This window comes from Stenella coeruleoalba (assembly GCF_951394435.1).
Source record: "Stenella coeruleoalba genome assembly, chromosome: 19".
Taxonomy (NCBI): domain Eukaryota; kingdom Metazoa; phylum Chordata; class Mammalia; order Artiodactyla; family Delphinidae; genus Stenella; species Stenella coeruleoalba.
In genome coordinates this window covers 8,979,417-9,004,732 of record NC_137165.1, presented here as the reverse complement: position 1 = coordinate 9,004,732, position 25,316 = coordinate 8,979,417, and the positions used below count along the sequence as shown (strand labels likewise).

Below are 25,316 nucleotides of genomic sequence, written 5' to 3'. Positions count from 1 at the left end.
ATTTTAAAAAATCTGAAACTAAAATTCTAGAATCTAGATTCTTTTCAACTTTCTGACTGAGTGGGGCGGATGGTGGTGAGTAGAGAGGAAGAAGAAAAGCTTCCAAAGCAAGCCAAATGGAAAAGCAAAATAAAATATCACCGGGACTTCCCTGGTGGCACAGTGGTTAAGAATCCGCCTGCCAATGCAGGGGACATGGGTTCGAGCCCTGGTCCAGGAAGATCCCACATGCCATGAGCAACTAAGCCCATGTGCCACAACTACTGAGCCTGCGCTCTAGAGCCCACGAGCCACAACTACTGAGCCCGTGTGCCACAAGTACTGAAGCCTGCGCACCTACAGCCCGTGCTCCACAACAAGAGAAGCCACCGCAATGAGAAGCCCACACACCGCAACGAAGAGTAGCCCCTACTCACCACAACTAGAGAAAGCCCTCACGCAGCAAAGACCCAACGCACCAAAAATAAATAAATAAATTAAAAAAATAAATAAAATAAATAAAATAAAATAAAATATCACCTCACGCCTGTTAGAATGGAGCTTACTTTGAAAAGACAAGAAACAACAAGTGTTGGTAAGGCTGTGGAGAAAAGGGAACGCTTGTGCGCTAGTGGCGGGAATGTAAATTGGTGCAGTCACTGTGGAAAACAGTAAGGAGGTTCCTCAAAAAATGAAAAATAGAACTACAAAAAATCCAGTAATCCACTTACAGGTATCTAGCTGAAAGAAATGAAATCACTATCCAAAGTGATGCCTACGCCCCCATGTTCATAGCAGCATTGTTTACAATAACCAAGACACGGAAGCAACCTAAGTGTCCATCGACAGATGAATGGATAAAGAAGATGTGGCACATACATACAATGGAATATTACTCAGCTGTAAAATTTGAAGGAAATTCTGCCATTTGCAGAAACATAGATGAACCTTATGGGCATTATGCTAAGTGAAATAAATCAAAGACAAATACTTTCATGATCTCATATGTGGAATTTTTTAAAACCCTGAACTGGGGCGGTGGGGGGGTATTTAAAAAAAACAAACAAACATGAACTTATAAATACAAAGAACAGATTGGTGGTTGCCAGAGGTCGGGGGATGGGGAGTGGGAAAACTGGGTGAAGGTGATCAAAATGTATAAACTTCCAGTTATAAGATAAATAAGTCCTGGGGGTGTAATGCACAACATGGTGACTAAAGTTAACAATACTGTATTGTATATTTGAAAGTTTCTAAGAGAGTAGATCTTAAAAATTCTCACCACAAGAAAAAAAGTTGTTATTATGTGTGTTGATGGATGTTAACTAAACTTATTGTGGTTATCATTTTTCAGTATGTACCTATATCAAATCACTATGTTGTACACCTAAAGCTAATAAAACGTTATATGTTGATTATATCTCAATTTTTTTTTAAAAAGCCATACCGGTCTATGGTGAGAGGAACAAGTGCTTCCCCGGGGCCAGGGGTGGGAGAGAACTGACTGGAAACAGCCACAAGAGAACCTTTTTTTAAAAAATTTATTTTATTGAAGAATAGTTGATTTACAATGTTATGTTTATTTTCTCCCGTTGCGGAGCACAGGCTCCGGACGCGCAGGCTCAGCGGCCGTGGCTCACGGGCACAGCAGCTCCACAGCATGTGGGATCTTCCCGGACCGGGGCACGAACCCGTGCCCCCTGCATCGGCAGGCGGACTCTTAACCACTGCGCCACCAGGGAAGCCCGAGGTGGGCCATTTTTAAAGTCTTTATTGAATTTGTTGCCATATTGCTTTTGTTTTATGTTTTGGTTTTTTGGCCCCGAGGCATGTGGGATCTTAGCTCCCCAACCAGGGGTCAAACCCGCACCCCCCCGCACTGGAAGGCGAAGTCTTAACCACTGGACCACCAGGGAAGTCCCTACCACAGGATATTGAATATAGTTCCCTGTCCTGTGCTGCACAGTCGGACCTTGTTGTTTATCCGTTCTATGTACAATGGTTTGCATCTGCTAACCCCAAACTCCCAATCCATCCCTCCCCCACTCCCACAAGAGAACTTTTTGAGGTGATGAAAGGTTCTGTATCTTGATTGGGGTGGTGGTTACAGGGGTATACATGTTTGTCATAATCCTATCAAACTGCACGTTTAATATGGGTGCATTTATCGTTTGTGAATTATACCTATTTCCCAGCCTTTTCCAGCTTCTAGAGCTGCACTCCTCGGGTTCCTTAACTCACAGCGTCTTCATCCATCTTCGAAGTCAGCAGCTAGTGTCTTGCTTCAGTCCACCATTGCCTTCTTCTGTCTCAAATTTCCCTCTGCCTCCCTCTTATAAGGACATTTGTGATGGGATTTAGGGCCCACTCAGATAATCCAGAATAATCTCCCCATCACAAGATCCTTACCTTTATATACATTCGAACAGAAGAACACTATTTAAGGAAATGAGGTAAGTCTATATGGAAAAACATGGGAAAATGAGGTAAATCTGTATCTGAGAACATGAGAAAATGCCCAAGGTATATTATAAAGAGAAAAATAGACATTAACAAGCAGCAACAAGTTAGAAGATATAAAAGACCCTACAAAAGCAATTAAAAGACAAAATACCTTCTAATAAACTTAGCAAAAACCATATCATACCTACATTAAAGAGAAGTTTAAAACACTCCAGGACGCAAAAGTACACTTGAACAAATCAACATATATGTCATATTCTTGTATAGAGAGTTTCAACCTCATAAAATATGAATGTTCCATAAATTTAACACGGTAACAATGAAAGTACTAATTCTTTGGGGAAAAAACTTAGACGAAGTGATTATAAAGACTATATAAAAAAATGCATAAGAATAGCCAGGAAAATTCTGGAAAAGAAGAGCAATGAGACGGGGGTGGAAGTAGCTCTCTTCGTTATTTAAAAATATTATAATATTTCAGTAATGAAAACAGTATGGTGCTGGTTCATATTAGGCAGACTGACCAATAGAAGAGAAGACAAAGCCCAGAAATAGATGCAAATACATTCAGGAATGTTCTTTATGATTAATATGGGGGAAAACTGAATTATTCAATGAATAATAATAAGGCAATGAGAGCCAGCCAGAAGGAAAGTTGGATCCATTACTGATGCCTAACATCAGGATAAATTCCAAATGGGTCATCAAAGGTGAAACTATAAGTCCTTAAAGAAAACATTGGAGAATTCATTTATAACCTTGGCAAGGCAAAGACTTTTAAGACGATGACTTAGTATCCAAACAGCATTAACAAAAAAACACATTTAAAAAGATGCTTGGCAGGGCTTCCCTGGTGGCGCAGTGGTTGAGAGTCCACCTGCCGATGCAGGGGACACGGGTTCGTGCCCCGGTCGGGGAAGATCCCACATGCCGCGGCGCGGCTGGGCCCGTGAGCCATGGCCGCTGAGTCTGCGCATCCGGAGCCTGTGCTCCGCAACCGGAGAGACCACAACAGTGAGAGGCCCGCGCAGCGCTAAAAAAAAAAAAAAAAAAGGTGCTTGGCAAAAGCACACCCAGGTTATAAGCAACCACTAAACATATAAACTGGGAAAAATATTTTTTTTGCAAATTGTATCACAAATGTGTAATTAACCCAACATTTAAAGAACTCTAAAAAATTATGAGAAAAAGACCAATAACACAATAGAAAAGTGAGCAAAGGATATAAACTATCAATTCACAGAAAGTGATATTCAAATGGCTTACAAACATGAAAATATATTCAGCCTCACTCATACGAGAAATGCCAATTTAAACCACACTGAGATATTTTTATGCTTTTTTTTCAAATAGCAGATTGAAAATTTTTTTAATGTACTCTGTATCCAGGCTGTGGGCAAAAAGACACTCTAGTTATTGCTAGTAAATTGCTATAATCCCTGTAGGGGACAACCTGGCAACACCTATCCAATTCACAGTGCATAGACCCTTTGATTTTGCAATTTACCCTACCAGTGTGCTTGCACACACAGCAGAATGAGGTCTGGACAGGGTTATTTTTTGGAGCAGTGCTAGTAATAGCAAGATTAACTGGTCAGCCAAGTTACAATATCTTCATTCAATGGAATATTATGCAGCTATAATCAGCTCTCTATGAAACAAAAAATGGAAAGTCCTCCAAGATCTATCATTAAAATAAAATATCAAGGTACAGAACAGTAATATCTTTTATGAAAATAAGGGAACTATATGAAAATATGTTTTTATTTGCTTGTGTATGCAGAAGGGCCTCCAGAGGATAGACAAGAATCTAACAATGGTTGCCTCTTTGGGGCAGTGAGATTCCAGGAGACAAGGGTGAGAGGGAGACTTTCATTGTACTCTTTTTTATTTATTTTATGTTTTAAATTTTTAATTTTATTTATTTATTTATTTTTTGGCCATGCCTTGTGGCCCGTGGGATCCTATTTCCCGGACGAGGAACCGAACCCGGGCCCTCCCCAGTGAAAGCAGGAGTCCCAACCACTGGACTGCCAGAAAATTCCTTATTTTATTTTTTAAACAGGGAAGTGTATTATCTTTTATCAAAAATATAAAATAAAATATTTTTAAGGAGTGAAGCAGATTGTAAAGCAGTAGAATGATTTGTTTTCTCATATATGCATTTTTAAAAGCTATTAACATTGGTTATTATTGCAAGACTTTCATTTTTTACTTACACTTTTTTTTTTAAATTTTATTTATTTATTTACTTTTGGCTGTGTTGGATCTTCTTTTCTGTGCGAGGGCTTTCTCTAGTTGCAGCGAGCCGGGGCCACTCTTCATCGCGGTGCGTGGGCCTCTCACTATCGCGGCCTCTCTCGTTGCGGAGCACGGGCTCCAGACGCGCAGGCTCAGTAGTTGTGGCGCACGAGCTTAGTTGCTCCGTGGCATGTGGGATCCTCCCAGACCAGGGCTCGAACCCGTGTTCCCTGCCTTGGCAGGCAGATTCTCAACCACTGCGCCACCAGGGAAGCCCTTACTTACACATTTTTGTATGCTTTCACTTGTACAAGAAACATGTATTATCAGAAATAACAAAAGTGGGGATTTAAAATTTATCTTCTAATTGAATAGGGAAAAATGATATATTTGTATGTTCCCTCCTCTCTATTCTTTAACGGTTACAACTGCAGTTGAATGGAATCCTGGCTTTCACCTTCTCTTTTTTTAGATTCAGTGTTCTTTTCAAACTCAATTGGAATTATGTTTTAAGACTTAGACTCCCCCAGGCTACTCTGAGATTCAGGCCAGATTGGTTTCAAAAGTCCTTTTGCCTCATTTAAATTTAAGGAATTTTTTTTTTTTTTTTTTTTTTTTTTTTGTCTGCTGCTGCAGTGACTCCACAAACAGAGGCTTCTAATTCCTTCTGTCAGCCCCAAATTTAATGACTTTATGGGAGGCGGGGGAAGGACTAAAAATCCCAGAAGAAAGACATTTTACCTTGCCCTCTAACGAAGGAGAACCAAGACCTGCCAGAGGGGCACTCCACCTGTAGCTGCGGTTATTTATAGAGTTGGATTTAAATGTAATTCTGCCCTCTGGTAACTCCAGCAGAACAGCTACTTTAAGAGCTGGCCCCGCCCCTTTGTGTAAGAGGATATTTTGCTTCGGTACTTTACAGATTGAATACAAATTTAGCTGGCAACAGACAAGAAACATAGACAAGCTCTGGTATGGGTCTGGAAGGGAGGGTGAAGTCTGGCTGTGTGATCCTGGCATGAGGACCAGCACAGATTTAAAATATTCTGTCCCCCTTCCCAAATATAAATTGGTGCAGACTCTGGGGAAAACAGTGTTGCAATTCCAAATAAAAAATTAAAAAATTAAACATAAAATTATCACCTGGGGCTTCCCTGGTGGCACAGTGGTTGAGAGTCCGCCTGCCGATGCAGGGAACACGGGTTCGTGCCCCGGTCCGGGAAGATCCCACATGCCGCGGAGCGGCTTGGCCCGTGAGCCATGGCCGCTGAGCCTGCGCGTCTGGAGCCTGTGCTCCACAACGGGAGAGGCCACAACAGTGAGAGGCCCGCGTACCGAAAAAAAAAAAAAAAAATCACCTAATCCAGCAATTCCACTTCTAGATATATACCCCAAAGAATTGAAAGCAGGGACTGGAACGGGTATTTGTACACCCATGTTCATAGCAGGATTATTTACAATAGCCAAAAGGTGGAAGTAAACCAAATGTCCGGGGAGGGATGAATGGATAAACAAAATGTGGTCTATGCATATGATGAAATATTATTCAGCCTTAAAAAGGAAGGAAATTTTGATACAAGCTATAACATGCTTAAAATTTGAGTACATTATGCTAAGGGAAATAAGCCGGTCACAAAAGGACAAATACTGTATGATTCCACTTACATGAGGCACCCAGAGTAGTCAAATTCATAGAGACAAAAAGTAGAAGTGTGGTTACCAGGGGCTAGAGGGAGGGGAAATGGGAATTATTGTTTGCTGGATATGGAGTTTCAGTTTGGGATGATGAAAAAGTTTTAGAGATGGATAGTGGTGATGGTGGTCCAACAATGTGAATATATTTAATGCCATTGAATGATACACTTAAAAATGGCTCAAATGGTAAATTTTATGTGATGCATATTTCCCACAATTTTTAAAAGTAAAGAAAAAAAATTCGCTCCTCATCACTATCTACATTAGTTGTCACTTCACGGATCCTAGGAAAATCCAAGATATACAAACAGCTCATGCAGCTCAATATCAAAAAATCAAACAACCCAACCAAAAAATGGGCAGAAGACCTAAATAGAAATTTCTCCAAAGAAGACATACAGGTGGCCAAGAGGCACATGAAAAGATGCTCAGCATCACTAATTATTAGAGAAATGCAGATCAAAACTACAGTGAGGTATCACCTCACACCAGTTAGAATGGCCATCATCAGAAAATCTACAAACAATAAATGCTGGAGAGGGTGTGGAGAAAAGGGAACCCTCTTGCACAGTTGGTGGGAATGTAAATTGAGTCAGCCACTATGGAGAACAGTATGGAGGTTCCTTAAAAAACTAAAAATAGAACTACCATATGACCCAGCAATCCCACTACTGGGCATATACCCAGAGAAAACCATAATTCAAAAAGACACATGCATCCCCATGTTCATTGCAGCACTATTTACAATAGCCAGGTCACGGAAGCAACCTAAATGTCCATCAACAGGTGAATGGATAAAGAAGATGTGGTACATATATACAATGGAATATTACTCAGACATAAAAAGGAATGAAATTGGGTCATTTGTAGAGTCGTGGATGGACCTAGAGACTGTCATACAGAGTGAAGTAAGTCAGAAAGAGCAAAACAAATATATATTAACACATATATGTGGAATCTAGAAAAATGGTACAGATGAACTGGTTTGCAAGGCAGAAATAGAGACACAGACATAGAGAACAAATGTATGGATACCAAGGGGGAAAAGCCGGGGTGGGGGGGGTGGGGGTGAGATGAATTGGGAGATTGGGGTTGACATATATACCCTAATATGTATAAAATAGATAACTAATGAGAACCTGTTATATAGCACAGGGAACTCTACTTCACTTTGCTGTATAGTAGAAACTAACATAACATTGTTAGTTACCCCAATAACTATACCCCAATAAAAAAAAAAAGGAGATTATGGAGTAAGCCAAATCACTCTCCGGGCCTCAGTCTTACCATCTGTGAAATGGAAGGGTTGGGTGGAGAATCCATGATTCCTAGAGTTGTTGTGTTAGAAGAGGAGAGACTTGGGGGAAATAACCCCTACGGAAAGTAAGAAGCCCAGGACTATATAAATAAACATTGATACCTACTAGGTTTTGAGACTCTACTACAGGTCAGACATAAACGTTTTTTATTAACATTTTTTAAAAATTTAAATTATCAAATATTTCAAACATACAGAAAAATCCCTAAATATAGTGATTGTGTCCACCTCCATGAGATCTTAACTCTTTATTCACTGCTGTATCCCCAGAGCCTGGAACAGTGCCTGGGACATAGTAGAAACTCAGTGAGTTTTTTTTGAATGAGTAAATGAATCCTTATGTCTCTTCATATACAAATAAATGTTAGTTCCTCTAGGGTAATTCCTACAAGTGGAATTGCTTCAACTCTAATAAGTTAATTGCCAAACAGCCCACCAATTTACACCCTCGTCACAAATATGTAGGTTTTGTGTTTGCTCAGATTCATACCAACGTTTGAAATTATCATGCTTTCTTATTTTTGCCAATCTGATGGATGTTAATGGTATCTCACTGTTTTATTTTGCATTTCCTTGATTATTAGTGAGGTTGGGCATTTTTCCTTAGGCTTTTCTTATGACTTGCCTGTTCCTTTCCTATGCCCATTTTTCTACTGGGTTATCTTTTATAGTATCCAATATATATTTTGGTACTAACTCTTTGTTAATGTTTTGCAAATATCTTCTTCTTGTTGGTGGCTCATGTTTTCTCTTTGTGATATGATTTTTTGACCAGAAATTTTAATTTTAATATTTTCAAATTTATGAATATTTTCCTTTATGGTTTGTACTTTATGTGTTTTGTTTAAGAAATTCTTTCCTACTCTGAATTGATAAAGACATTCTCTTTTTATCTAAAAATTTTTTATTAGTTCTTATTGGGAAATAATTTCAAATTTACAAAATGCTGCAAAGATAAAAATAGTACAAAGAACATTCATATACCCTTTACCCAGATAGTGTTAACATTTAATCACATTTGTTTATCATTTGATAAGTATAATATACAACATATAGTATGTAATACATATTACATAAAACATGTACATATATTTTTTCTGATCTATTTGAGGGTAAGTTACATACATTATGGTGCTTTACAGCTAAATACTTCAGTGTGTACTTCCTACAAATAGGGATAGCACAGTTCAAAATTTACACTGATAAAATACTTTTATCAAATCTCCTGTTCATATCCCAGTTTCGTCAGTTGACAAATTTGATGTTGATACACTTTATAGCATTTTTATAATCCTATGAACTCTATAACCATACAGCAGTTTTAAAAACCCTTTGTACAAGCTCCAAACTAGAGGCAGGTATTGCATTTAATTGTCATATCTTTTTAGCTTCCTTTAATCTGGAACATTTCCTCAACCTTTATTTGTCTTTTATGATATTGACATTTTTGAAGAATACAGGCCCCTCCCCTCTTTTCAGTAGAATGTTCCTTATTTTGTGTTTATCTCCTGTTTCCTTGAGATTAGATTGACGAAATGCACTCTCGGCTGGAACATACATAGATGAATATTGTGCAGTATTGCATCTGTGCAGTATTACAAAGATGTAGTATTGTATCTTTCTCAGGTTATGATGTCTGGAGGGACACAATGTCTATCTGCCCCTCATTGGTTGACCAATGCTAGTCAAAGCGTTGTCCAATTTCTCCACTGTATAATCACTGCTTTTTTTATTGTTATTAATTTATTTTTGCTGTGCTGGGTCTTCGTTTCTGTGCGAGGGCTTTCTCTAGTTGTGGCAAGCGGGGGCTACTCTTCATTGCGGTGCGCGGGCCTCTCACTATCGCGGCCTCTCTTGTTGCGGAGCACAGGTTCCAGACGCGCAGGCTCGGTAGTTGTGGCTCGCGGGCTCTAGAGTGCAGGCTCAGTAGTTGTGGCGCACGGGCCTAGCTGCTCTGCGGCATGTGGGATACTCCCAGACCAGGGCTCGAACCAGTGTCCCCTGCATTAGCAGGCAGATTCTCAACCACTGCACCACCAGGGAAGCCCTAATAACTGCTTTTTATTTTTTTGCTCCCCCAAACTCATAAGCAATCGGTAGGGAGACACCTTAAGACATGCAAATACTCTGGGGACTTCCCTGGTGGTCCAGTGGTTAAGATTCGAGGCTCCCAGTGCAGGGGGTCCAGGTTCGATCCCTGGTCAGGGAACTAGATGCCGCTGGCAGCAATGCAGGCAATGAAGATCCCTGTGCCGCAACAAAGACCCCACACAGCCAAACAAATAAATACATATTTCAAAAAAAAAAGATATGCAAATATCCTGCTCCTCATCAAAATTTCTTCCTAGCTTTAGCATCCACTGATGATTCTTTCCTGATCCAATCTTTGCCATGATAGTTGGAAAATGATTCATTTAAAGTTTAAAATTGTGTTTTTATGTATGTTTTTAACCTGGAATTGATTTTGTAGTGTGAGATAGTGATCAAATTCTACCTCCTCCCTCCCCCTCCTGTATGGCTAACTAATCAGCTCCATTTGTGGAAAAGCTGATAAGAAATGTCCACTCCTTCATACACCAAATTTCCATTTTAGCTGGGTTTGTTTCAGTAGTCTCTATTCTGTCCAATTGGTTTATTTGTTTATCCCTGCACCGATACTACAGTGTTTTAATTATTATAGTTTTGTAATAAATTTTGATATATAGTACGGCAAGTATCCCATTATATTCTTCTTTAAAATTGTCTTCTCCATTTTTGTCTTCCTGGCAATTATATTCATTGTCACAGATAATTTCCACAACAATCTTGGGAGAGATTAAGAAACTTTCCCAAGGTCACAAGGCCAATAAGGAGGAATTTGAACCCAGGCCTGCCCAAGGTCAGAGTTCTTTCCATTTCTTCCTGGGGTTCTGCCTACCCAAAGCCAAAGGGATGCTTACCTAGGCATGGAGAAGTGGAGGTCAGAGAATCAAGTGTGGGCAGGTGAGAGAAGGCAGATATCAGACTGGGTTTGGGTTTGGTCTCTGGGTGTAGACTTTGCCAGCCAAGGGACTTGGTTCTGACTTGGCTGGCAGAACTGGAAACAAGATTGGAGGAAATGGGACCCCAGGACTGATCACCCACAGGTCTCCATGGGCACATCTTGCTGTTTCCCAGGCTGAGCAGGGTAATGTGGCAGCAGCCTGACAGGGGGACCTGCGGCTGCTTTTATGCTGGGGGTTATGGTGGGGGGCTTGGGACACAGGGAGGGGAAAGAATCTGGCTGGCTGCCTGGAAGCTAGGACAGAACCCACCCCAGGGAGCCCCATCCTCCACCAGCCCCTCCCTGCCTGCTTAAGAGACCCTAATCAGCTTGGGGAGATTAAGGGCTCTGGGCGGCTCTTCCCACACCCCCGCCCTGGGCCCTGGCAAAGGAGACCCGTGGGAGGGCGTCAGAAGGATCGGCCCTGTGACCCCGAGCCCCGGCTCTGGCCCGAGCCCCGGACTTTCCGGTGAGTGGCAGAGCCCCCTCCACACGGACTCCAGGTCCTTCCTGCCGGAAAGAGACCATGGAAGGGAATGGGAGTGTCCCCACTGACCCCTGACAGCTCTAAGAGGGGGAGAGGGGCAGACAAGGGGGAGCGGGAAGCAGAGCAAAACGGGGGGGAAAGGGGGTGCTTCCAGGCTATGCCCCTGACCCCATATAGTCGTCCAAGCCCGCGGAGGTGGGTGTGGAAGCATAGACAAGCCGTGGGTTAATTGGGCTTTGAGAACCTTGGGGGTTGCGGAGAGCCCTAAGAGAGCCCTGGGGGTCGCGTCCTCTCATGCTGCTCTGTTTATGCTCTCAGAAGCCGGCAATGACCGCCCGCGCCCTCCTCGCGGGTGGGCTTCGGGACCCCGGGCTCTGCGCCCCCACGCGGGAGACTCCGTCTCCGCCCGGCCTTCCCCGGACGCCGTCCCGGCCCCGGCCTCTGCTCCGGCCCCGGCCTCTGCTGCGCCCCCTGCTGCTGCTGCCGCTGCTGCTCCTGCCGCGCCCCGCCCTCTCCGCTGTGTTCACAGTTGGGGTGCTGGGCCCCTGGGCCTGCGACCCCATCTTCGCCCGTGCCCGCCCGGACCTGGCCGCCCGCCTGGCCGCCGCCCGCCTGAACCACGAAGCTGCCCTGGAGGACGGCCCCCGCTTCGAGGTCGCGCTGCTGCCCGAGCCGTGCCGGACGCCGGGCTCGCTGGGGGCGGTATCCTCCGCGCTCACCCGCGTCTCGGGCCTCGTGGGGCCGGTGAACCCCGCAGCCTGCCGGCCGGCGCAGCTACTAGCTCAAGAGGCGGGGATCGCCCTGGTTCCCTGGGGCTGCCCCGGAATGCGGGCGGCGGGCACCACGGCTCCCGCGGTGACGCCCGCGGCGGATGCGCTCTACGCCCTCCTGCGCGCGTTCCGCTGGGCGCACGTGGCCGTGGTCACCGCCCCCCAGGACCTGTGGGTGGAGGCGGGACGCGCACTTTCCACGGCGCTCAGGGCCCGGGGTCTGCCCGTTGCCCTGGTGACCTCTATGGAGCCCTCGGACCTGTCTGGAGCCCGGGAGGCCCTGAGGAGGGTCCAAGGTGGACCCAGAGTCAGAGGTAGGCTCCCCTGCAGGATGCGGGAGGGTCGGCCGTCCAGCGAGAAAAGGACAGAGCACCGAGCGGAGCCTCTTGTCCGCAGCAGTGATCATGGTGATGCACTCGGTCCTGCTGGGCGGTGAGGAGCAGCGCTGCCTGCTGGAGGCTGCAGAGGAGCTGGGCTTGGCTGATGGGTCCCTGGTCTTCCTGCCCTTCGACACGCTGCACTACGCCTTGTCTCCAGACCCGGACGCCTTGGCCGTGCTCGCCAACAGCTCACAGCTTCGCAAGGCCCACGATGCTGTGCTCACCCTCACGCGTCACTGTCCCCCGGGAGGCAGCGTGCTGGACAGTCTGCGCAGGGCCCAAGAGCATCAGGAGCTGCCCCCTGACCTCAATCTGCAGCAGGTAGAGGGACCAGGGAGGAGGGAAGAGGGGAAGAGAGCAGAGAATAGCCAAAAAGGGGAGGTGGAGGCCGGAGGCAATGGGAAGAGAAGTGGATAGAGTCGATGGAATGAGAGGAGGATGCAGTCAATAGGAGGGAGTAGGAGGCCAGCAGGGAGAGAATAACCAGCAGCTCTGCATGTCCTGGGTGATGTAAAGGCTCTGGCCTTGCTTGGAGCAGCTTTGTGTATTGGAATTGCTTCCAGAGAGTTGGCAATGAGACCTCTCAAGGTCAGCTCCGAGGAGCAAACGCTAACAAACTCTGCACTGCAGCATCTTTTGCAGTCTACTTCAAAGTAAACCCACTTCCAACACGGCCATGACATACAGTCTGTATCAAACAACCGGTGTTCTTAAGAGAGCAGGAAGGAGGGAGAATACAGATCCAGCCTCCATGCCCAGTTCGGAGGTGTTTCCTCTGGGGCTTCACCTAGTGGTCTTAACTTTTTGAGAGCCTTACAACTTGTGAGAAGCAGAAAGGTCCCTAGGTGGAGCAAGGGCTTCTATAACCATCTAGAATCACAGCTTATTCCCATCAAGCAGCTAATATCCAGGATTCCCTGAGAACAGTGGTGAGATGGGATGGAGGACAGGTGGGGAAATAGAGGTGGGGGAAATGGTGGGGAAAACCCTCTTCAGTTCTCAGTCAGTAGCATAGCCTTTCACCTAGCTGCCCAAGTGAGACCCCTGGGAGTCACCCTTGATTCCTCTAACCCTTCCTCCAACATCCAGACACCAAGTTCTGTCACTTTTGCTTCCCAAAGGTCATTTGAATCCATCTACTTTCTCCATCCTCACTGTCACACCCCTGGTTCAGGCCACAGCACCTCTGGTCCAAATCCCCAAATAAAATCTCCCAAGTGGTCTCTGCTTCACCACTTACCTACCCCAGGCCTTTCTCCACCCAGCAATCAGAGTGAACTTCAGAAATCTGACACATCTGACTGTGTCACGGCCCCATCCAAAGTCTCCCAGTGGCTTCTCTTGCCCTGAATAGATACAGGTCTCTTCACTTGGTTTATCAGGTCTCACGTCTTCCTCTCTCTTCCTTCTTTCTTGAACTTCAGCCAGACCGAGCTACTTTGGGTTCCCCAGATGTGACCTTCTCTTTTGCTTCTCTGCTACTGGATGTACTGTTCCCTCTCTCCTGTCCCTACACTCCCCCAGATATTTCGGATTCGTCCCCTGAGGGATGGTCACTTCTGGAAGCCTCTTCCTCCTCCCCCAGCCTGGGCTGGGCATCTTTTCTGTCTCCTCAGCTCCCTCAGTTACCCCTCCCCTCACTCCTTACACTGCATTAACATCCCTGTCTGTCTCTCCCCACTAGAGGAAAGATTCCTCGAGATAGGGACTCTGTCTTGTACCCTGCTATATCCCTAGTGCTCTACACAGTGCCTGGCGCTGTGAGAGATGGGAACTGGGAATAATAGAGAAGCTCCGTGAGATCAGGTGGTTGCCTTGGGGAAAAGAAAAGACCTAAAGATAGAAAATAGAAGCCAACCAAAAGACGAGAAAGAAGGCTTTCAATGAATGGTAGGTAATGATTTTAAAAATATATGCAGGGCAACCAAAAGGAGAGGGAAGAGAGGAGATGTAGGTATTGGAGTTAGAAGTCACAAGTGATAAGAAGAGCGTAAGAATACTGAAAAGAGGAAAGGGCAGTGGTAAAAAGGGGTGGGATAGACAATTGGGAAGAGAGGAAGAGAGAGCCAATGAGGAGAGATATGGAACCACTAACTAGGAGGTGTGAACAGTCAAAACACACAGGGCTTGAAGGACTCGACAGGCCCAATGAAAGGATAAGTGGAGACAGTAAGTCCCCATCTATTTATGGGCCATGACCCTGAAACCTGAACCCCCTACCCTTCCTCCCCAGGTATCCCCTCTCTTCGGCACCATCTATGACTCGGTCTTCTTGTTGGCCGGGGGCGTGGCGCGAGCGCGGGCGGCCGCAGGTGGCGGCTGGGTGTCCGGAGCAGCCGTGGCCCGCCACGTCCGGGATGCCCAGGTCCACGGCTTCTGTGGGGCCCTGGGAGGAGCCGAGGAGCCCTCCTTTGTGCTGCTGGACACGGATGCAGCTGGGGACCGGCTGTTCACCACATACGTGCTGAACCCCACCCGGGGCTTCTTCCGCTCCGCCGGAACCCCGGTGCATTTTCCTAGAGGGGGACGGGGGCCTGGGCCCGACCCCTCGTGTTGGTTCGACCCAGACGTCATCTGCAATGGAGGTGAGGGCAAACATCCCAGCCCACACTGGGACAGTGACCATGAACCCTCCACAAAGTGGTGAAAGAGAGTGAACTCTCATCCTGTAACTCCTGTTGGAGGCCCTTCCAGGTCCTCCTCAGAGACCACTGTCTTGCCGAGCCCCTGGAGCCCTCTTGGAACCTTTCTAGCATTCCCAGACCACCCCCCGCCCCGCCCTTTGCAGGACCCCATGACCTTTCCCTAGATCCTGTTATGGGCTCCCATCCCCCTTTTCTGGAGCCTCCAAGATTTGACGTGACCGCATTCTTCCCTAGAGAGCAGCGGTCCCTAACCTTTTTGGCAGCAGGGACCTGTTTCGTGGACGACAGTTTTTCCACGGACAGGGGCGGGGCGGCGGGGTATTCAGGTGGTGATGCCAGCTATGGGCAGCGGCAGATGAAGCTTCGCTCACTCACGCCGCTCACCTCCTGCTGTGCGGCCGGGTTCCTAACAGGCTGTGCGGACAAGTAGCGGTCTGCGGCCCAGGGGCTGGGGACCTCTGCTAGAGAGGATGCCTCCCGTCTGCTACAGTCCTCAGCATCTCTCCTCTCACTGCCCCTCCAGGGGTGGAGCCCGGCGTCGTCTTTCTCGGCTTCCTCCTGGTGGTTTTGATGGGGCTGACAGGGGCCTTCCTGGCCCATTATTTTAGGTGAGTAGGGTAAGTAGGAGAGGAGCTTGGCTCTCCACCTGCCAGAAATGCAACTGTGCAGCAGGCTGGGCCCACCCAAGAGTAGAAGGAGGGAGGATGTCTTTTGGAGAGGGGGAGAAGGAAGGAGTCTTGGAGGGCTGGCGGAGTCCCGGGGGGGTCTGGTTTGCGGATGACTGCCCTCCCCTGAGCCAGCATTTTCCCCCACTGGCTTCCTCTCATGGACCTTGGTCCCCTTTGCAAAGATGACCTCCTTTCTCTACCAGGCACCGGCTACTTCACATCCAAATGGTCTCCGGCCCCAACAAGATCATCCTGACTCTGGATGACGTTACCTTCCTCCCCCCGCAGAGGAGCAGCTCTCGGAAGGTAGGGGAGGAGGGGAGCCAGGACCCAGCTGTCCTCCCCTATATGTTCGGTCCCCTGCCTGGGCCAGCCCTCACCCCAGCCCCCACCTGGGAAGGCCTGGTTTCTGCCTTGGCTCCATCCCAGGTCTGAGTGCTGGGATCAACGCCCTCATGTGTGCAATGAGGGTAACAGCCCCTGTCCTGACCGCTTTCCTTGGACAGGGTGAAGCGCCAACAGAAAATGAATGTGTTTGTTTTGTAAGCTCTGAAGTGTCGTGTACTTGGGAAGTAATGTCATTATCACCTTCCCGAACTAAGATTTCTTCCCTTCCCCTCTTTAATCCCCAGATTTAAGCCTGACCTCAACCCAGGACTCTGACCCCATAGTATATTTTGACCCCGTGCACTGACCTCTACCCTCCAGGTGGCCCAGGGGAGTCGATGGAGTCTGGCCGCCCGCAGCTTGTCAGACGTTCGCAGCATCCACAGCCAGAGCCCAGATTACACCAACATTGGCCTCTATGAGGTGAGCCTGAGACCCGGGCAGGCCAGGCTCCATTCCTGGAGTTGCGTCGTATCTTGCAGAGTCCAGGAAATGGGGATAGGAGCCCAGAGTGGGAACTAGGGAGAGTTCATGGATTCCTCCTCAAAGGGGAGCATCTGGGAATCCTTCCTGCTGGGGGATTTTCCCTTAGCCATTATCCGGGTGAGGGCTCTTCAAAGGCTAATCACAGTGGCCTAAAGACTAGAGGCCTTGACGGTGGGGAGTTTGATGGGACCAGCATGTAGCCTGAAGAGGCCACTGAGGTCATCGTCCTCCCCCTCAGTGCTCCAAGCCTTTGGGTTACTGAAGGGCACAGGCCTCCCTGGAGAGATTGAGACAGAGGTTCATCTGGGAAGTGATCTCATGGTCACAAAGAGGACTTTTCCAGGATTGGATTGTTCAGGAAGGGGCTTCCAGACTGAGCTAATCTCTGACTCAAGCCAGACCCATGTCTTGGCCCCACCCAGCACTTCTACCCCAATCAGATCACACTCTGGAGCAGCAAGACTTAGAGGGGAAAAAGAAAGTCACAAAAGGGCATTAGGACATTAACCACGGGGTCAGCAGATCTGAATGTGGTGGGATGGGTGGGAGATAATGAGAACAGATTCAGAGAGCGCTGGGAGAGAGCTCCACTAATGAAGAGGGAGTGGAGATGTAGAGCTCTTGGGTGTCATGTCGTGGAGAGAATGCAGAGACTCCTAGTTTGTCACCTAGAGGCCATTGCAGCCATTTCCCAGTAGAACACTATTGTCGTTTTGGGCAGGACCCTATGCCTTGAAGAATGTTTAGCGCCACTTGTCTCCGACTCTGTCCACTGATCACAGCCCCCAGTTTTTGTGACAATTAAAAATGTCTCCACATTTATTTCCAAATCTTCTTTAGGGGTCAGTACCAAACCCCCAGAATTCCCTCCTAGTCCAAATCCTTTATCAACAGGCAAGGCCAACTACATAATCTGCAAGGTCTAGGGCAAAATAAAAATGAGGTGCCCTTTGTTCATTCAGGATGACAGCAGCAGATCACTGAACCAAGCTCAGGCCCTTCTGAGCACAGGGCCCTGGGGGACTGCATGGGTCGCACGCCCATGAACTGGCCCTGCGGACAGCTGAGGACAGCGAGGCCCAGAGCCTGCAGGGGAGCTGTCTATCCTTCACCGTTAGTCTGTAATAACGCGTGATCTACCCAGACTCCTTGACGCCCACCACAGTGCTCTCTTATGGCAGCGGGTGGTGATGAGGGCTGTGATTTCGATGACACTTGTGGTGGTGATGGCTCACTTAATAGGGCTGTTGGTGAGCGCATCTGGCGTGGTGAGGACAGCCTCTGCGTCTCTCTTTCCCACGGGCGGGCTCTCACGCAGCTGGCTGTGAAGTGGGCTGGCAGACGTTATACCCCTTGTTCCTGAAGCTCTTTGTCACATGGAAGATGGGTTCTGGGGCAGGGAGCCAAGGGAAACACGGGGGCTCTCTACGGCTCCTCACATCATGGGGTTTTGAGAAACCGAGTTCCCTACTCCTATCTCTGCTCCAGGGAGACTGGGTTTGGCTGAAGAAATTCCCGGGGGAACAGCACATAGCTATCCGCCCAGCGACCAAGATGGCCTTCTCCAAGGTGAGAGTGGGCCTGTGATGGGGTGTGAGGTGGCCATCGTTTCCTCCCTCCTTGCCTTCTCTTTGCAGCTGAGTCCAAGTAGACCCCACTGTGGCAGGGATGACGAAGAGCTCTCAGTGAAGTGTCCCCTCCTCTCTAAAGCAGGTTTCTTATCATGCTCTCCTATAACACTAGTTCTTTCCTTGGAGGTGTTGATCATAATTTGTAATTGTTCACCTGTGTGTGCTTGCTTATTTCTTATCTGCCTCCCTCCCTGCACTGTAAGCTGAGTGAGGGCTTTTCCCCTTCCCCCTCCATTGTATTAATATTTCCAGCACCCAGCACAGTGTCTGGAACATTAGAGACATCCAGTGAATGTTTGTTGAGTGAATGCTAGAAAATGAATGGGTTTCCAGTTCTGTCAGGCTGCTTGCACAGAATGGCCTAGTTGGTGCATACTGAGTGACGTGGAAAGTTGGCAAGGAGGCTATAAACTGGCTTATTCTGGTCATTCCAACCTTAGTGCCCCCCCTTACCCCTAACACCATACAGCCTTGGCCTGGCCTCCTTCCTGGATGCCGCCATAGAAGCTCTTGGTCACAGCTGCAGAATGACTTAAGTCATTAAGTGGGCTACCAGTCGTCAACGGACTAAATCACCGTTTAACAACAGGCATTAAGATGAAAAGAAGCCCCTTGTTGGACCAAAGAAAAACTAGAAAGGGCACCAGTCACCCACTAGCCCTCATTTTCCCAGCCAGACTGTGAGGGCCTCTGTCCCACCGAGTGGGTGTGGCCTTGTTGCTGGCTCCTCTGGGACACAGCTCAACTAGTTAGTCCTTCTTCCTTAACGTGGCGGGGGGCGGGGCGGGGGGGGGGTGCATCTATCTGGCACAATGATGTAACAAGCAAAGCAGCCCTGGGCTGAGTCACCAGCATAAGCCACTTCTGGTGATTTTTGAAAGCACTGCAGTGTCTGCCTGATTCTCCCCCCAAGGGACGGTTATATCAGAAGTTGGGGGTGGGGGGTGGTGAGTACCAGGAGCTTTTCCTTCATGAGGTGTTTTCCCTTAAGGCCCAGGAAGTTCAAAGTCTTATGGTTAATAAATCAGAAACTGCCTGGGTCCTGATTTGCCAGCGCAAAATTGTCTTTTCATTCATAACTTTAAGTTAACACCACGTTCAGTGTCTGCACGGTGGCCTTTGACTGTGTTGTCTTTCCTAGAGAGAGAAGGTATCTGTAGAAGGAAGCCCCGACATGCCCTATAGACCTCTCCACTCACCATTTTTACCCCATCCTCCAATCAAAAACAGACCTGAAGAACAGCCTCCTCCCCACCTCTCTCCCAAAACAGCAAATGCCTGTTAATTCCCACCCCCTCCCCCAGATCCGGGAGCTCCGGCATGAGAACGTGGCCCTCTACCTGGGGCTCTTCCTGGCCGGGGGAGCTGGCGGTGCCGCGGCCCCCGGGGAAGGGATGCTGGCTGTGGTCTCAGAGCACTGTGCCCGTGGCTCCCTCCAAGACCTCCTCGCTCAGAGAGACATAAAGCTGGACTGGATGTTCAAGTCCTCCCTCCTACTGGACCTCATCAAGGTGTGCGTGTCGGGGTGGGACCGGGTGGGCTGCGGCGGGGAGGAGCCGGCGGGGGGAACCGCGTGGGCTGAGGCTGCCCCTGACGCCACTCCTTCCAGGGAATAAGGTATCTGCACCATCGAGGCGTGGCCCACGGGCGGCTGAAGTCACGGAACTGCGTGGTGGACGGGAGGTTCGTGCTTAAAGTCACCGACCACGGTCATGGGCGACTGCTGGAAGCGCAGAGGGTGTTACCGGAGCCTCCCAGCGCGGAGGGTAGGATTCCCCGGCTGCCTCCCGGGCGGCCGAGCAGCCCCCGCATCCCCGTTGTTTCAAGGCCCTCTCCTTTCCTCCTTCCCTCGCACTCTCTCCATCCCACACCCACCGGACGGGACTCCTGCCGCGGAGGAGATCTTGTGACCTCTGAGATGAAGGGGGTCTGGCTCCATGACTGGGGAGGCGGGGAGTCGTTAGGGGGCGGGACTTGTGCCTGAGGGGCGGAGCTCCTGCCCTTTGGGGGGGGTCTGCTTCTAGTGGGGCTTTGCCTAAGGGCGGGGCTTGTGCCCAAGGGACCTAGTCTGCTCTCGGCACCGCTTTGTCTAAAGGGCGGGTCCTATTTGTGAGGGCCCGGCTTTCTGAGACCTGCTCTGGGATTCTGTTAGTTTCTCCTGGGGATGACTGCGGGCAGCAGGGCCAGACTGAGGCTGGGGAGTTGAGCGGGTGCGAGCCTGGGCTTTCTGGTGAGGGTGTGGGGGGGTCTGTCCCTAGCGCCTCTATGGCCCTCCGCGTGCCCACGCCCCCTTCCCCGACCCCAGACCAGCTATGGACAGCCCCGGAGCTGCTTCGGGACCCGGCCCTGGAGCGCCGGGGAACGCTGGCCGGCGACGTCTTCAGTCTGGGCATCATCATGCAAGAGGTCGTGTGCCGCAGCGCCCCTTACGCCATGCTGGAGCTGACTCCCGAGGGTACGGCCGCCCTCGCCTGGCCTTTGGACTAGAAAGACACCCTGCTGTTAGGCAGAGACCCAGCCTCGCTCGGTGCTGAGACTTAACTTATGTGGGACTCCCTAGAACTGAGTTCTGAAGGGTCAGGGCTGTGGAGAGCCAAGCATCAGGATGGGAGGGGCGGCCAGCACCCAGACGTCAGTGGTTTCCTCTGTCCCGACCCTGGACCCAGCCTGCTGCCCCAACGGTGGTAGCAAGCTCCTCTCTGGTTCTTAGGGGCCCCAGGGAGGCAGCACCATAGGGGGAAGGGGGAAACAGAGCAGACGGATCTGGTTCAAATCTATATTATCACGCATAGGATACAGCATGCTGCTTGATCACTCTAACGCTCACTTGTCTCATGTGCAATAAATGTCAGTCTCTTTGCCTGGCCCCTCCTACTGCCCCCTGGCCCCCAGGGTTCAGGGTCCTGTTGCTCCCAGCAACACCTCCCACACTACACTTCCCCACCTACTGAAGCTTCCCCTTCCAGCCCCCTCCTCTTGAGCTTCAACAATCAGGCCAGAGTCAGAGGTGGCTTCTGTTCCGGCACACCCCCCCTCTTGTTCCCTTCATGCCTCCAGAAGTGGTGAAGAGGGTACAGAGCCCCCCTCCGCTGTGTCGGCCCTCGGTGTCCATGGACCAGGCGCCCATGGAGTGCATCCAGCTGATGAAACAGTGCTGGGCGGAGCAGCCGGAACTTCGGCCCTCCATGGACCGCACCTTCGAGCTGGTCAGGGGCTGGGCTGGGCAAGGACTGGGCTGGCCGTTTGCCAACAACTTGGGGTGGGGGAGGGGAGGCTGCAGGAAGGCAAGCCGGCAGGATCTCTGACCTTCCAGGCTACTTCCTAAGGGGTCTTCTGAGGATTAAGGGTTTGGTGGGGACAGAATTAGAACGGGGGCTGTGGAGGCCTTTGGAGTGGAAGATGGATCTCTGGGTGGGAGAAATATTTAATTCAATTCAAATGACATTTATTGAGTATGTGTTTGGCCTAGTGAGGGAGAAGGACCCTTGGCCTGGGAGTCCAAAGACTGGGCTGGTTCCAGCGCCTTGTCAGTTGCTAACAGAACAGGTGACCTCCTAATAACGTGTGAAAACACAGTGCCCAGCACAGGGCAGCACGGGCTCGATGGGTATAGATGAAAGGGGGTGGGGGCAGAGGATCAGGAATAATACAGCCCCATGAGGGGGCATGGCAGGCCAGGTCCTCAGCAGCCCCACCAGCTTCCTCTTCCTACTAGTTCAAGAGCATCAACAAGGGCCGGAAGATGAACATCATTGACTCGATGCTGCGGATGCTGGAGCAGTACTCCAGCAACCTGGAGGACCTGATCCGGGAGCGCACCGAGGAGCTGGAGCTGGAAAAGCAGAAGACAGACCGGCTGCTCACACAGATGCTGCCTCCGTGGGTGCCTATGGGGAGAGGTGGGTGGGGAGGACAGCTGGAATCCAGCCAGACTGGGGTGGCCTCCAGGTGAGCTCACCACCTGCCATCCCCAGGTCTGTGGCTGAGGCGCTGAAGATGGGGACACCTGTGGAGCCCGAGTATTTCGAGGAGGTGACACTGTACTTCAGTGACATTGTGGGTTTCACCACCATCTCAGCCATGAGTGAGCCCATCGAAGTGGTGGACCTGCTCAATGACCTCTACACGCTCTTTGACGCCATCATCGGCTCCCATGATGTCTACAAGGTGGGGTGTGTAGGGGGCAAGCCCTCCTTCAGCTTCTCCGGCCCCCGCCCCCCTGCCCGAGGTCACCAGCACGATCCTCTTTCCCAGCCCTCCTGTCCCTTTTCTCCTCTGCCGGTCCCCAGCTCAGTCCCCCAGCTGGAAGGCTCCCCAGGATCTCTGCACTCACCCCAGTTTAGGCCTCCCGACAAGGGACATTGGCATTGGCGGGGTGCTCAGTACTGAATCCTCTCCTCAGGTGGAGACAATCGGGGACGCCTATATGGTGGCCTCAGGGCTGCCCCAACGGAACGGGCAGCGGCACGCAGCAGAGATCGCCAACATGGCTCTGGACATCCTCAGTGCCGTGGGCACCTTCCGCATGCGGCACATGCCCGAGGTGCCCGTGCGCATCCGCATCGGCCTGCACTCGGGTAACTCTGCGCCTTCCCGGGCTCTCCAGCCCATCTCCCTCGTTAGGGCCGGGCTCCAGGTTTCCTAGATGGGAGGCAAACTCATGGAGTGGGTGGGGGCGGGGACTTGTCTTGAAGCCACCTTTTAACAGCAGGCACCGCACTGTAATTGGGAGGGTACGCTTGAGAGGGTTTCTTTGGGAAGCCAGTGGAGATTATGCGGTGCTAAAGGCCCCCCGAGCCCTAGGTGCCACCCAGCCGCCAGCAGGCCAGCTTCAGCGCGGGCCAGCCAGCCCACCGACAGCGCGTGTCTCCACAGGCCCGTGCGTGGCGGGCGTGGTGGGCCTCACCATGCCGCGGTACTGCCTGTTTGGGGACACGGTCAACACCGCCTCGCGCATGGAGTCCACCGGGCTGCGTGAGTGTGACGGGGCGGGAGAGGCGGGGAGGGGGCGCGGGAGGGGTGTCCTGAGCTCACGGTGTCCTCTGAGCTCACGGTGTCCCCTGCCATCCCAGCTTACCGCATCCACGTGAACCGGAGCACCGTGGAGATTCTCTGCGCCCTAAATGAGGGCTTCCAGACCGAGGTGCGGGGTCACACGGAGCTGAAGGTGAGGCCGGGCTGGAAGACGCAACTCGCCACGCCCGGTTCCACTGAGACCTCGAGATCCACCGGCCCTCACCTCAGTCCGCCTGAGTCCTCCCCTCCCCCATGTCTCCCCAGGGCAAGGGCTGCGAGGAAACGTACTGGCTGGTGGGCAGACGCGGCTTCGACAAGCCCATCCCCAAACCGCCTGACCTGCAACCGGGGTGAGGATCCGGCCTTCACGCGCCATGACCGAGTTGGTCCCTCCATGCCCTCCCTCCCCTCCTGCCCTGCACTGGACCCCACGCTCCTACTGCCTATCCTCCCTCCATGAGGCCGCCCCTCCCTTCGCCACAGGGCCAGCAACCACGGCATCAGCTTGCAGAGTATCCCGCCTGAGCGGCGCCAGAAGCTGGAGAAGGCGAGGCCGGGCCAGTTTTCCGGAAAGTGAGGCTGGGCCTGGGACAAGGTACTGCCCCCTTGGCTCCCACGCCCCACAGACCCCGGGGGCTACACACATGCTTCCTGGAGGACGGGCACCTCTTCCCCAGCCTGAGGACCTAGCCCTGCCTGCCTGCAGAACGTCCCACTCAAGCCAGGTGTCCCCGTCCTTCTCTGACTTGGTGAGCCCAGGCTGGTTCCTAAACCCAGGGATTTCCCAGCCACAGGGACCCTGGTTCGGTAGGTCTGGAGTGGGCCAGGAGTCCAGACTCGAGAATGACTCTCCCCTACTGAGGTGAACCCCCGTGACCCCTTTCCATGGTTTCCCTCTGAAACACTCCTCTCTCCCTCAGGATTATTCCAGAAGGTCCTTTTCCTGAAAGTTGCTGCTGTAGGTGACCAAAAGTCTGGCTAATACCAGTGGCTTCCGTCCAGCTCTGCCTCAAAGGATTCTGAGCCTTTGCAAGAGCTGGTTGCAAACCAGCTGTGTGACCCTGGGAAAGTCTCATGCACTCTCTGGGCTTGGTTTCCCCTCCGTGGTAAAATGAAGAGTGGCCTACCTAGGTGGTTTCCATACCCTCCGGCCCTGACAGCTGGCCTTCAGAATGGTTGGCCTTGGGGTACAGGGCACTGGGCACGTGGCCTCCAGCCCCAGTGACCCTGAGCCCATCAGAAAGGCCCCAGGAAGGAGGATCTGGGATTGGATGTCCCAACCCCAGAGGAGGTGGAGACCACCTATTCCACCAGAGCAGGGGTGTCGTGTGGCCTGAGGATTTGAGGGCTTCTCCATCCCCCTCCTTCTTCTGTGGCATAACCACATACTTTGCCCAAGTGCAGAGAAAAGCTTGTTGCAAAGCTTTGGGGAAACGAAGGTAAACAAACTCCACAAAATCTCTCCTAACCAGAACACCCAGGAATAGTAGTATTCTCTGTTTAACCGGGCGCCGCTGAGCAGGCAGTTGAACAGAAAATCCTCCCAGCTTAGATCTTTGCGACAGGTATCAACCCCTCCCATCCCAGTAAGTCCCCAGGTAAAGCTTCTTTTGTGGAACTCTGATGTCCCAGAGCCTGAGCCTTGGCATATTGGACTCTGGGTGGCCTTCGCCATTGCTGCAGAACCTGGCAGAAGTTACCAGCAGCTGTAGCCAACGCAGGCTGTCACTAGGTGGTGAGCCTCCAGTCCCTGGAGATGTGCAAGCAGAACTGGAGACCCCTTTGAGCAGGGAGAGAACGGTCAGAGGGACTTCCTAGGCGGAAGGATGAACTAAATCCTCACCACACAGTGTGGTAGGTAGGCCAGCAGCAGCGACATCGCCTGGGAGCTTGTTAGCAACGCAGAATCTCAGGCCCAGGCGTATTGCAACAGAATCTACACCCTAACAGAGTTCCTTCAGAGTATTTCTATGCACATTAAAGTTTCTGAGTCAGAGAACGAAAGGATCCTAGGATCCCTAAAATCTCAGAACTGCTAAGATTTCATAAAAACCAGCCTAGAAACTAGCCCTGAGACTTGTTTCGTTTGATCAATGAAGTGGTTTTGTTTTTGTTTTGAGCTAACATT

General features: G+C 50.4%; 1 protein-coding gene across 1 annotated transcript; it reads left to right on the top strand.

Moving 5' to 3' along the window:
- Positions 1-11,300: 11,300 nt before the first annotated feature.
- On the top strand, positions 11,301-23,765 carry GUCY2D (guanylate cyclase 2D, retinal; the record flags this gene model as incomplete). Its single annotated transcript, XM_079904938.1, has 18 exons — positions 11,301-12,289; positions 12,372-12,676; positions 14,589-14,940; positions 15,524-15,608; positions 15,872-15,974; positions 16,377-16,478; positions 18,030-18,110; positions 19,477-19,683; positions 19,782-19,938; positions 20,478-20,627; positions 21,230-21,378; positions 21,888-22,051; positions 22,147-22,339; positions 22,575-22,749; positions 23,048-23,146; positions 23,245-23,339; positions 23,453-23,538; positions 23,672-23,765. The coding sequence occupies exons 1-18, from the start codon at positions 11,500-11,502 to the stop codon at positions 23,763-23,765; spliced, it is 3,387 nt and encodes a 1,128-aa protein (XP_079761064.1). The 5' UTR covers positions 11,301-11,499.
- Between the last annotated feature and the right edge of the window lie 1,551 nt (positions 23,766-25,316).